Source organism: Bactrocera dorsalis, chromosome 3 (genome assembly GCF_023373825.1).
Source record: "Bactrocera dorsalis isolate Fly_Bdor chromosome 3, ASM2337382v1, whole genome shotgun sequence".
NCBI lineage: Eukaryota > Metazoa > Arthropoda > Insecta > Diptera > Tephritidae > Bactrocera > Bactrocera dorsalis.
The window spans coordinates 31,111,448-31,125,845 of NC_064305.1; the positions used below are offsets into that span (position 1 = coordinate 31,111,448).

A 14,398-nucleotide genomic window follows, 5' to 3' on the forward strand; every position below is an offset into this window, starting at 1 on the left:
AGAAGCAGGTTGCAAAAGTCGCACGATAGGGAATCGCCTTGTCTGAAACCTCGTTTGGTATCGAACGGCTCGGAGAGGTCCTTCCCGATCCTGACGGAGCTTTTCGTGTTGCTCAACGTCAGTTTACACAGCCGTATTAGTTTTGCGGGGATACCAAATTCAGACATCGCGGCATAAAGACAGCTCCTTTTCGTGCTGTCGAAAGCAGCTTTGAAATCGACGAATAGGTGGTGAGTGTCGATTCTCCTTTCACGGGTCTTTTCCAAGATTTAACGCATGGTGAATATCTGGTCGGTTGTTGATTTACCAGGACTGAAGCCACACTGATAAGGTCCAATCAGTTTGTTGACGGTGGGCTTTAATCTTTCACACAATATGCTCGACAGAACCTTATATGCGATGTTGAGGAGGCTTATCCCACGGTAGTTGGAGCAGATTGTGGGGTCTCCTTTTTTATGGATTGGGCATAGCACACTTAAATTCCAATCGTTGGGTATACTTTCGTCCGACCATATTTTGCAAAGAAGCTGATGCATGCACCTTATCAGATCTTCGCCGCCGTGTTTGAATAGCTCGGCCGACAATCCAGCCTGTTTTCTCTCCGCTGCGACACGGCACTCGTCGTCGTACCAGCTGTTCTTTTGCACTTTCCGAAAACCAATGGTTTCGGTTGCAGCTGTACGTAAGGAGTTTGAAATGCCGTCCCACAGTTCCCTTATACCGAGTTGTTGACGAGTGCTCTCAGAGAGCAGGAGTGAAAGCCGAGTAGAGAATCGTTCGGCTGTCTGTTGTGATTGCAGCTTCTCGACGTCGAACCTTCCTTGTGTTTGTTGGCGTGGGTTTTTTGCTGCACAGAGGCGGGTGCGAATCTTAGCTGCAACAAGAGTGGTCCGAGTCGATGTTAGGACCTCGGAGCGCACGCACATCTAAAACACTGGAGACGTGTCTTCCGTCTATCACAACATGATCGATCTAGTTGGTAGTTTTTCGATCCGGAGACAGCCAGGTAACTTGATGGATCTTCTTATGCTGGAATCTAGTACCACAGATAACCATATTTCGGGCCCCGGCGAAGTCGATCAGCCTCAACCCACTTGGGGATGTTTCCTCGTGGAGGCTGAATTTACCGACCGTAGTACCAAAGATACCTTCTTTGCCCACCCTGGCGTTGAAGTCGCCAAGCACGATTTTTACATCGTGACGGGGGAATCTCACATAAGTGCGCTCCAAGCACTCATAAAAGGCATCTTTGGTCACATCGTCCTTCTCTTCCGTCGGGGCGTTGGCGCAAATCAGCGATATGTTGAAGAACCTCGCTTTGATGCGGATTGTGGCTAGACGTTCATTCACCGCAGTGAATGATAGTACTCGGCGACGGAGTCTCTCTCCCACCACGAATCCCACACCAAACCTGCGCTCCTTTATATGGCCACTGTAGTAAATGTCACAAGGACCTACTCGTCTCTGTCCTTGTCCCGTCCATCGCATTTCTTGGGCGGCGATGATGTCAGCCTTTGCTTTCACGAGGACATCAACCAGCTGGGCAGTGGCCCAGTTAAGGGACCGGACATTCCAGGTGCATGCCCTCAATTCGTAGTCCTTATTTCGTTTGCCATGGTCGTCATCAAAAGGGGGGTCTCTCATCCGAGGCTGGTTACAACTATTCACTGGGGGTGTTTTTTTTTTACGTGGCGGGTCCCAAACCCAGCGCACAACCCTATGCCGGGGATGTTTCGCCTTCTCACTTTAGATGTTCTTAGGCTACCCAGAGGATACTTGGTCAAAGACCGGAAGTCGTGAGCTGCTTGAGTCACATGTAAAAGAATCGTTTCTGGCCACTCCCAAGTGAATGGCAGTCAGAGAACTTTCCTCACTTGCGTGAACTTCTACACAAGACTCCATCCTCATCATCCTCGGCATCATCTGAACTTACTTCAATGAAAAAGCAAAGTGCCGTAGTGTAATATCGTCAAAATGACAAACGACAGCCTTATACAGGAGCTAGTGCAGCAGCGACAAAGATTCGCAGCATCGTTGCTCGAACAGCAGAAACAGTGGATGCAATCAATTCAGCAGTCCATATTCAACGCTGACAATCCTAATCGTATAAAAGAAGCAACAGTGGTTCTACCGTTCCACGCATTTAATAAAGACCATCAGAATTGGGAATCCTACCTGGAGCAACTTTCTCAACATTTTATGGCGTATTCGGTAAGCAGTCCAGACAAGCAAAAATTGTTTTTCTATCATGGGTCGGTATGGAATTGTTTGAAGTTTTAAAGAATTTATTCGGCGTTGCAAGCCTGCGATCGCAAACATACATTCAGTTGATAAATTAACGGAACATTTCCAGTCGAAACGTCATGTAGTCGCAGCTCGTTATGAATTTTTTAAGCGAGAAATGAAGCATACGCAAACGCACCGTGAATGGGTTGCCGAACTTCGTGGAATTGCAAGGGAATGTAAATTTAATTGCTCCGCCACTAACTGTTCCGCAAATTTCGTAGATGAAATGATTCGCGATCAAATCATACTTAACACGCCACACGATCAAGTCCGCGCAGCCGCTCTTCAAAAATTACAACCATCATTAGAAGACGTACTCTTAATAGCTGAAACACACGAGACAACAACAAAAACAGTAGCAACCATCAAAGAGAATCCGAATTCATCCACCATGCAGGTGAACACAATGCAGACACGCAAAAATTGGAAAAAAACGACTAAAGATAATAAAAGTGCCAAAAAGGGACACATTGCCGCAGTTTGTACATCCAATCAGAGCAGAAATATTAGAAAAAGCACAACGATTCCAGAGCGAAAAGGGAATCAAAACAAACAAGAAAATGAACAATATGTTAGTACCTTGGATGCAGTGAACATTGTAAATGGCATAATAGAAGTTGAAGCAAATAAAAAGTGTATCAATTTAGAAATTTTTAACAAAGTAATACAGTTTCAATTAGATTCGGGCGCAACCGTTTCAATAATCAATTTAAAGACGTATAACATATTGAATAGACCGAAATTACAAAAGTGTACAAAAACATTATATGCATTTGGTCGGCAGCCTATTCCAATATTAGGTGAATTGCACACTAAAGCAAAGTGTGGAAATAAGCAAAAGCGCATTGCTGTAATAGTTGCAAATATAGAAAATGCTAACAATCTATTTGGGCTAGATTTGTTCAAAGAATTCGGTTTTGAAATCACCCAAATTGATAACGTAGTTGATAAAGGTGAATACATCAAACAAATTGAAGATTTATGCAATAAATATGAAACAGTATTTGACAATACAAATGCTGGCGTGATAAAGCATTTTAAAGCAAGTATACGTATGCAGACCACTGCCATACCAAAATTTTATAAAAGCAGGCAAATACCGTTCGCGCAAATATTAAAATTTCGTGAGGAAGCAGATAGGCTGATTAATACCGGAATTTGGAAACCAGTTAAATTTGGTAACTGGGCGTCACCAATCATCTTAGTACCAAAACCAGATGGGTCGGTAAGAATATGCGGTGATTTTAAAGTAACAATTAATTCACAATTAGATATTGAGCAATATCCATTGCCAACACGAGAGTCGCTATTACATACAATACGACCGGGTACACATTTTTCGAAATTAGATTTAAAAGATGCTTATTTACAGATGGAGTTGGATGAAGATTCCAAACAAGTAATGGTAGTCAATACACCTTTAGGATTGTTCCAGTATCAACGACTTCCATATGGTATTGCCAGCGCATCCGCAATTTTTCAGCGTTATCTCGAACAACTCCTCAATGGTATAGAAGGATGTGGAAATTATTTGGATGACATTATTATAACCGCACCGTCATTGCAAGAACATGTAAATCGAGTAGAACAAGTAATCAAAATTCTCGAAGACAACGGTATCAAGTGCAAAAAGGAAAAATGTTTCTTTTTGAAGGAAGAAATTGAGTACTTGGGTAGAAGAGTAAGCGCTAAGGGAATCCTTCCAGACTATTCAGGCATTCAAGCAGTTAAGCAACTGAAACCACCTATGAATATAACGCAACTAGAAGCTTTTATATTTAGGTAAAGTGAATTACTATTGCAATTTCATTCCAAATTTTTCTTAGTTAGCCGCTCCACTAAATAAGTTACGCCGCAAAAATGTATATTTCACATGGGGCTCTGAGCAGCAACAAGCTTCTAATGCGCTTAAATTACATATAATAAATGCTACGCAGTTAGCACATTTCAATGAAAATTACCAATTACGCTAACAACCGACGCCTCATCTTTTGGCATTGGCGCCGTTCTTTCGCACATTTATCCTGACGGAAATGAACGTCCAATAGCATTTGCATCTAAAACTATGGATAAACATCAACTTAAGTATAGTCAAATTGAAAAAGAAGGTTTAGCAATAGTGTTCGGAGTTAAGAAGTTCCACCAATACTTATATGGGAGAAAGTTTTTGCTAATCACAGACCATAAACCACTCATAAATATTTTCAATCCAAGCAAGCATCTACCACAAATGACTTCGCACCGTATTCAACGTTGGGCCATCATACTTATGGCATATCAATTCGATATCAAGTATCGTAATACACACGCACATGGTAATGCGGATGCACTCTCTCGTTTACCTGTAAGTACCGATATTCAATTTGATACATCCGAAGCATGCTACAATGTTACACACATACAATTACCAATAAATGATATATTATTCGTAAGCACACAGAACGAGATGAGATACTACGTAAAGTTAAACATTTTGTTAAAGCAGGTTGGCCTACACAACTATCGCTAGATGATAACGAAATTAGACATTGGAGATTAGCTTTAATTCTTCACGAAAATCTTCTCTGCTTACACGCAAACGTAAAACGTATTGTTATTCCAAAATCATTACAGCAAAATATTCTAGAACTCTTACATGATGGACATTGGGGAACCGTAAGAATGAAGCAAAAAGCACGACATCACGTTTGGTGGCCAAACATCGATGACGACATAGCCAATGTGACACGTCAATGTGAAATTTGTAAAGTTGGCAATCCAGCTCCTATACGTCAATACCTTAGTTGGCCAGAAGCGAAAGCACCATGGGAAGGCGTTCATATCGACTTCGCAGGCCCTATATTCGATTCTATGTGGCTTATATGCGTCGACGCTTATTCTCAACTTCCATTCGTAACTCAGTTATCGTCAACTACAACAGATAATACTATACATTCTTTAAAATCAATTTTCGCCATAGAAGGTTTACCTAATACACTGGTTAGTGATAATGGACCTCAGCTAACATCCGACGCATTTCAACAATTTTGCAAGTTACATGGTATTACGCACATAACAACTGCACCGTTTCATCCAGCATCTAACGGACTTGCGGAGCGTTTTGTCCAAACATTTAAAACCGCAGTTCCAAAAAATATCAATGAAGGTCTATCCGTCAGATGCGCCGTAGTCAAATTTTTAACTACTTATCGTTTTACTCCTTATTCGAATGGTAAAACACCTGCTGAACTTCTCCATGGTCGCTCAGTTCGTACTATGTTAACTCAACTTTTTGAGGCACCAGCACAATCAAAATCTAAGGTCGTAGACAAATACAAATTTCACCCTAATGAACTAGTATACGCTAGAAACTTCGCGAAAGGAGAAAAGTGGATCAAAGGAAATATAATTCAACCGATTGGAAAAATGATGTTTTTAGTAAAGTCAAACATAGGTACCATACGACGACATATTAACCAACTCAAACCAAGATCAAACGCAAAAGGTAATAACAAAACACCCAGCATAATACTCCCAGATCAATGGATACCTGTACCTGAATCGACATCCACACATTCAATACCGGTCATGTTGTAAGACAAGTTAAACATACAACCAGATATATCCACACAAATACCTCATTCTAATGACCAAAACAGCGCACCATCGCAATTAGAGGAAAACGTTGCAGAAGATAAGAATTCAAACAATCCGATTCGTAGAAGCAACCGATCGCGACAACAGGTTACTCGTTTCACAGCTCCTGATTTTATAAATAAATAAATTAGTCTATAATTAAGAGGGGGGATGTGATATGGACTTAAAAATGTACAACACTGGATTTCAGTGTTAATAGTTGTCAACCCTGTCAGTTTGTAAGACTTTGTAAAACGCAACTTCCTTCTTCTGGATTGCGCTACCGTCGAGTACAGACGTGCATTTTTACTCGGTATTGTATAATACTTTATTTAATAAGTAAATAATAATTGTAATGAATTATAATTAAATAAATACAAACACAACACTTATTATCTATTATCTATTTCTTATTACCTATTATCAGAAAAAATGTATTCTGAGATGCATTAAAGTAACTTTTATATTGACCAATATACCTAAATGGTATAAATAAAATTTAAAACAGCTAAAATTAAGTATATGAGACTATTGGAAACAGAAATTTACTCCTTTTCAATACCAGCACATAATATTACCAGAAACATGCGTTCTTTAAGTTTCCTTATTATATTTCACGGATTTCGGTAAAAAGTGATCCGTTAAAAACTAAGTACACATATTTGGTATCTGCGGTCGTGATAAGTTAGGATCTCTTATTCATTTATTTAAACTGTATGTATGAGTATTTACCTCACTAAGGTGATACATAGCATAACATTCTGATCGAAGATGCACATCAAATATAGGTTGATGTGACGTAACATAGGTTGAGTGGGGTGATGTACTATAAAGTAGTGCAATGCATTGTAATTTGACGTTTTATGCTTTCATATTAAGTGAAATGGTGTGTTATCAAATTGTGGATTGGCGGTGAAGTGTTTTAAAGCGGTATAATTGTCTTAATTGTATTATGTTTGATATGAAATGGTTGTCCTGCGTGAAATTATGTGTTTTGAAATGAAGAGAATGCTAAATTTTTCATTTCTTTTTTTCAATGTAACGCTGCTTAATAAACAAATTGTTTTGGTTTTTGTTCCGGCGCGTAAATGTACAGACAAGATAGTTTTCAAATCGTGAGCACGCCACGTATTTTTGGTCGTGTGAAAAACAGAGCAGTTCCAAATTTATGCCACACATTTCTAGCGACTATCCTTGTGTCCTGATGATTGGCATCTCAAATGCAATTTTTACTGGAAACGGAATTCGTTTCAACTGAAATGCAAATCGATATAACTCAAAGGAGTTCGTAGAATCAAGCACTCTTCCCCCTTGTATTCGATAGGTGCGTCACAATCAGTCAGGTTCCATTACACAGTTTCGGCGGTTGCAGATTGCGATACACAATAACTACAGATCCAACTTTGAGACGCAAATGAAGCGGTGGCATACCAAGCCTCTCCAAAGAATTTAAAAATTCCGCTGGATAATTCACGGCGTCGTCTTCATTGTCAAGACGATCGATCGATTTGTATGAGCGCAAGTCTCCCAGAATTTGACTTTGAATCTTCCAGTTTAAGTCAACAATATCGGTAGTTTTAGCAGCTAAAATTGCGCGTGCACTCAAGGAATCGTAGTTACGATAATTTGGCTAATGTTCGGATAAACATTCGTGATGAGTTCATCTTTTGTGAACCGATAAACGGCAGATGGAATTGAGATCAAACCGCCGGAAGTATGAACCGGAATTGACACATTTCCAATTCTTAGCGAATACGATGTAAAATGTCTTCGACGATGCGTCCCATGTATAATCGTCAAAGTCAATTTTGTTGCTGGCGGTGTTTCCACTGGCTATACTGTATTCTCTAGGTTGAAAAACACTACTTAGCCATTCTTCAAATTAAATGCGAGACGCGCAACAGTCGGCAAACGTTTATGAATTGTAAAAGTAAACATCCTACAAAGCGCCTTATTGCAGTTCACGTATTGACCGTATCGATCAAGACCAATAACCGCCATGTTGCTTCCTTTGGTGACGTAATTAAAAACGTATTTTATCGATTACACCAAACTGCAATAATCAACATTGATATGAGTTTTGAATGTGAATTAGACAACAGTGGAGAATATAGTACGATCCATATGTTGTCAACTTCGATATTCACTCTTCTAAATTGAATGCTGAATGTTCTGCCATTGTCGTCTGGTGAGTGACGCCGATAGAGTGGATATCCATCATTTCTCGTTTGTGTTTCCGAAGGAAAAGAACGTGGATACTGTTTCGTGCATTTATTGTCAGACATACAAACCGAAGTGGGATTGTGGTGTCCGCAAGGTCCATGAACCTTATTGGTTTTCATCACTTCGTATAATACTGGATCTTTCTTTGCATCAGGAATTTCCGCATGATTGAATGATTTCATCAATTTGATCTGGTGTAACCACCATCCACTATCCAACGAAGAATGTGTGCGTGCGGAAAATCTCTCTCTTGCCACTCAACAGAGTACATCTAGCATCTACATAACAGAACCATATATGTATACGTTGCTTCAAGATAGAGACCATCGAAGCTGTTGCTTGACAAATCTTGCTGCGACATCGTAACGATCGCTTGCTTATTGACCGCGATGCATAATACCGCACGTATGGCATCGCTTTCTGGGAGTACTCGTACATGTGCTTTGGGCTGCTAATATATGTTGATGCCAAAAAGAACGCCGACCGATAATAGCGCTACCTTTTCGTGGCATCGTAACAAATTTCAATCTGTAATTGATCACTTTGTGTGCAACATACATAACCTTTTCACTGAATAATTTTCAAAACTTTTTGAAGCAAACGACAAATTTGAACGATTCAAATAATTGAAAAACAAAACAAAAAAAATCGAAAAGAAAATTTGTATGGAAAAAATTAACTTTTTGGAATTATCCAATTTTCCGAATTTTCCTCACGAAAAGCATACGGTTGTTTTACTTCTAAACCTTCCCGATCCACACAGAACATTCTCTGAAAATTTCATCAAGTTTAGTTCAGTCGTTCCCTCAGCGTTACTAATAAAGAAACATTCATTCGTTTGTATGGAAAAAAGGAAAAGGTTGTTTTTAAGGGTCTTCTGGCAATTATTCGAATTTTTCTAAACCATCCTTGAGCCTCAACGAACATTTTAAAAAAAGAAATGGCAAAAATGGTCCAAGCGTTTTTGAGTCATGCGCTTCCCAACACATTTTGGGATTCATTTTTATATATAAGATGATTAAATGTCACGCGATTAGATGTATCTTAGATATTTTACAATAAGAAGTGATGTGATTTAAGATCACATAAAGTTAAATAATATGACGTTTCATAAGATTAAATTAAGGTGATGTTAAATTATGATGTTAATGTTATTGAAGTGGCGTAACTTCAAGCATTTATTAGATATGAAGATGATAGTGTGATTTGATACGAATTTTTGGTAATATCTGCATAATCCCAATTCATATGATATCAGATAAAATAAGTTCATCAGATGAGATGAAATAAGAATACAGAGTACAAATTCTGTACGACTTGCTATGTGGACAGAAACAGAATTAATGATGTACTGGAAATACGAGTAAAAATATTCTCGAAACAATTATACCTGAAGGCTAAAACGTTGCAGCACCGATGGACTTAGCCGCAATGTATATTGCCGCGAAAGCTGCCCTCAAACTCATAGAATCTGGATACTTACGTGACTAGAAGACTGGGCACTCTGTAGTTCTCATTAGAGAAATTGCAGAAAACTGTAAAGACAGGTACTCAACTCTCAACAAACGCGAAATGGGAACAGGTACGAGCTTCGTTGGCCCCTTGTGGTTCACTACTTTTGTGGCTCAGACCAGCTCAGCAAGCCTTGGTCTACTACTAGCATCTGTGCAGTCGCAAGGTCCTTATGTTCGCAAGAGAATAGTAAGAGATCTAGTGAACTCCTCTCTCCTTTAAAGGTCCACCTTTCAAAGGTTGTAGGTATTCTAACTGAACACTGTTCGATCGGAAGTCAAGCGGTAAGAAGGAACTACTTACCGGTTGCCACCTGCATCATCTGCTTGCAAGAATATGAGATATCTCAACATTTCCACCTTGGATGACCCAATTTGGCCATAATAAGGCAAAAAAAACTTGGATCTTATACTTTTAGACAAAAATATATAAAGGGTGATTTTTTAAGAGCTTGATAACTTTTTTTTTAAAAAAAAACGCATAAAATTTGCAAAATCTCATCGGTTCTTTATTTGAAACGTTAGATTGGTTCATGACATTTACTTTTTGAAGATAATTTCATTTAAATGTTGACCGCGGCTGCGTCTTAGGTGGTCCATTCGGAAAGTCCAATTTTGGGCAACTTTTTCGAGCATTTCGGCCGGAATAGCCCGAATTTCTTCGGAAATGTTGTCTTCCAAAGCTGGAATAGTTGCTGGCTTATTTCTGTAGACTTTAGACTTGACGTAGCCCCACAAAAAATAGTCTAAAGGCGTTAAATCTCATGATCTTGGTGGCCAACTTACGGGTCCATTTCTTGAGATGAATTGTTGTCCGAAGTTTTCCCTCAAAATGGCCATAGAATCGCGAGCTGTGTGGCATGTAGCGCCATCTTGTTGAAACCACATGTCAACCAAGTTCAGTTCTTCCATTTTTGGCAACAAAAAGTTTGTTAGCATCGAACGATAGCGATCGCCATTCACCGTAACGTTGCGTCCAACAGCATCTTTGAAAAAATACGGTCCAATGATTCCACCAGCGTACAAACCACACCAAACAGTGCATTTTTCGGGATGCATGGGCAGTTCTTGAACGGCTTCTGGTTGCTCTTCACCCCAAATGCGGCAATTTTGCTTATTTACGTAGCCATTCAACCAGAAATGAGCCTCATCGCTGAACAAAATTTGTCGATAAAAAAGCGGATTTTCTGCCAACTTTTCTAGGGCCCATTCACTGAAAATTCGACGTTGTGGCAGATCGTTCGGCTTCAGTTCTTGCACGAGCTGTATTTTATACGGTTTTACACCAAGATCTTTGCGTAAAATCTTCCATGTGGTCGAATAACACAAACCCAATTGCTGCGAACGGCGACGAATCGACATTTCACGGTCTTCAGCCACACTCTCAGAAACAGACGCAATATTCTCTTCTGTACGCACTGTACGCATTCGTGTGGTTGGTTTAATGTCCAATAAAGTAAACTGAGTGCGAAACTTGGTCACAATCGCATTAATTGTTTGCTCACTTGGTCGATTATGTAGACCATAAATCGGACGTAAAGCGCGAAACACATTTCGAACCAAACACTGATTTTGGTAATAAAATTCAATGATTTGCAAGCGTTGCTCGTTAGTAAGTCTATTCATGATGAAATGTCAAAGCATACTGAGCATCTTTCTCTTTGACACCATGTCTGAAATCCCACGTGATCTGTCAAATACTAATGCATGAAAATCCTAACCTCAAAAAAATCACCCGTTAGTATAAAATATATAAGCAGATTTGCGAAATGTTCAAGGGTTTTGCCGATAGCTGATATCAAACTGAAAGTGGAGTCTTAGACGCCTGGAAAAAATTTAAATGAATTTGAGAATTTAAATAAGGAGCTAAAATGCCTGCCGCTGCATAGAGCTTGAGTAATGATCTGACAATCAGAATTGAATAGTTGCACTGGTCGATTTCATAGGCCAAAAACAAAAAAATACAAGTTTGAAATTTACCATAGTTTGTATCAAAGTTATTTCTTAAAACACCAATAAAACTAACGGTATATACATTTTTGCTCTGTCCCATTCATAGGGGCTACGAAAAGAGAGAGAAGTGAGACAATAGAAACACGCGGACTATGCAGTGGAAAAGCTTAAAAATTATCTCTTAAAATAAATTAAAATGCAGTGTAATATCGTGTTTAATCCCCATAAATCGAAATGAGTATTGATAATAAAGGTATATATTATATAACAAAGGTGTTTTTATGTAATAAAATGTTGTTTTATTATTTTAAAACAATGGTTTTATAAGTGCCTTTTTGAGTGGTATGTTTTTCTTTATACATCGCATTAAGGTATACAAAAAGTTGTGATGCCTAACTCGTCCTCAAATGAATCAAGTTTGTTTATATTATTTAATGTGTTTTAAGTCTATGCTTTTGATTTTAGCTGCAACTTTCTTTGTTATTCATGTTATTCTACCAGACATGCGATTTTTTGTGCGCTATTTTTCATAATTTTCTTTATTTACATGTGTGTATATTCGTGAATATTTGATTGTTTTTTATGTTTTTTTTCATCATACATAGCGCAAACAATTTTGGAAAAACTGTAGGCTTTCGTCCACCCGCTATTGCCGTCCTCTTAGAATTCAATTCGAATTTCAAAAGGAATCAGTTTAATAAATTATAAGTGCACTAGATTTGCGCTAGATCCTGCACAGGAATTAACTTCAAATTATATAGCATTTTTGGTCGCTGATTCCATACAAGACCGACCACTGTGAGTTGGAACTAACACCAATTTGCGCGCCACACAACATGCTTCACCGCCCGTTTAATAATGAAAATGATAATGAAGAAAAGCGGACAATGCGGCCAAAAGTATGCAGCGATTTTTGAAAGTATTTTCGATGGTGTTGGGTGACAAGTGGGTTAGGTTTTAATAATAAAATTTTTTTCTTAAAAAAATAAGCTAAAATGTTTGCAATTTTTAAAGGGTGTTGTGATAATTTTTTTATTACTGCCCCGAATTTTGTAATTGAATTTCGAAGCCTCATTTAAAAGTACGCTCTTCGCAATTCGATAGAGAGTACAAACTATTTTCTTTTTATGAAGCTGCTGAAATATGTATTACTATACACCGGTTCTGCAGCGAAAAGTTAACCAAACTTAGTAACAATGGTAGTGTATACTGTTCCGATCCAAATTTCGTTCAGCGAAGATGCTCATTTCTGACCTCTGGCCAACACTTGAAATAGATAATTATCAAATATAAATGCAAAGAAATGTTCTTTGGAATGAAAATAAACAATGACCATTCACTTTGATACATATGTATTAGGGTGTTTTTTTTTTTTTTGAACTATTAATTTTTTTCAGACCCGTCACGAAATTTCCTTGGAAATACCCTAAAAAAAATTCCCTGAAAATTTTAGCCCTTAATAATTAACATTAAGAACTGGACCAAGGCCTGTAAAAATTTTCCATAGAAAATGCACTACAATCGTGAGTTTTTATCTTTAAATTTCTACAGATCAGAGGTATTTTATGGCATCGCTTTTACTTTAGACGCATATTTCTCAGAATTGTTCACTCTACAAAAGTGCTCAGTGCAACAAAGTCGTAACTCACAACGGCGAGGTAGTACGGGGCTCTAAGCCCGATTTTTCCAAGAATTTAGCATTTTTTTGTATATATGTATCTCGTAAAGGACACGAGCTATAGAAAAAATGTTCATGACAAATTTGTAGGAAATTTTATTTGCTATAAAAGGATCTAAGGTGAAAGTCGCTATCATTAATACTTCTAGAGATATTCGGCTTTTTAAGTAAGGCTTTATAGAATTTTTATAGATAGTACGTACTTAAAAATATAATTTTATTAAATTATTTTCATTTGGTAAAAAATAAGTTCGTTTTGCAAGTAAAAGCATGCAAATAATATTATATGTACTTTGGATATTTATTCGAGAGCGCTTTCTTTACAAAGCTGTAATATTTGGAATAAATATTTTTGCGGCACAAAATGCGACTCAATAAAGCGAACTAATAACCTTAAATAGCTTATGCGATTATGAACAGAACAAATTAAATTTTTTTGACAGTCTTATAAATTTTGCTACCTTTTTGGATTCCAGTGAAAAAATTGTAGACCTACTCATATATAACTTCAAAAATAATATATATTTATACGAGCATCCTTCGTCGAATGTATGTACGTACGTCATTTCCTTGCACTTCAAATAAACATTGCTAAACATATTGTAAGTAATTTACCATTGGTGAGTCATAATCTGATATGCAAACGATGAAAAATCTACGTGTAACCTACTTCAAGCTGTCCAATGTCTTAAAGGTAAACTTTTCTCTAAAACGTTGAAAAGCATTGGTTCCAGGTATAACCAGACGTGCTTAGAAATTTGGATATTATTACGGAGAAAAAATTTGGAAGCGGCAAACTAATCAATGTGTTCTCTAGAAGGTGGGTAGGAGAGTTTAAGAACACCAATTAAGCACAAAAGCTTCATAAAACTACACATATGCTATATTCTATTTTTTTATTATTTTAATTTAAATATAGCAGCGACAGGTATAGCCCTTCGACTTGAGACTGCATAAAGTTTGATAAATTTGATAAATTCACACATATTTCATCTGGTGTCTCTAGAGAACTTAGTTTAGTATATACTCAATTACATATACAATTTTAACTACAGTAAACCCTTAAAGGGTTACGGGGAGTTAGAATTTTCAAAAAATATTTTTTTTTTGCATTTTTGTTAAGTGTAATATC

The 14,398-nt window shown here is 37.8% G+C and overlaps 1 protein-coding gene across 1 annotated transcript; it reads left to right on the forward strand.

Annotated features, from left to right (window-relative positions):
• The first annotated feature begins 1,974 nt into the window (after positions 1 to 1,974).
• On the forward strand, positions 1,975 to 5,862 carry LOC125777532 (uncharacterized protein K02A2.6-like). The gene is made up of 5 exons (XM_049452636.1): positions 1,975 to 2,211; positions 2,354 to 2,462; positions 2,508 to 4,068; positions 4,501 to 4,630; positions 4,900 to 5,862. The coding sequence occupies exons 1-5, from the start codon at positions 1,975 to 1,977 to the stop codon at positions 5,860 to 5,862; spliced, it is 3,000 nt and encodes a 999-aa protein (XP_049308593.1).
• Positions 5,863 to 14,398: the final 8,536 nt, after the last annotated feature.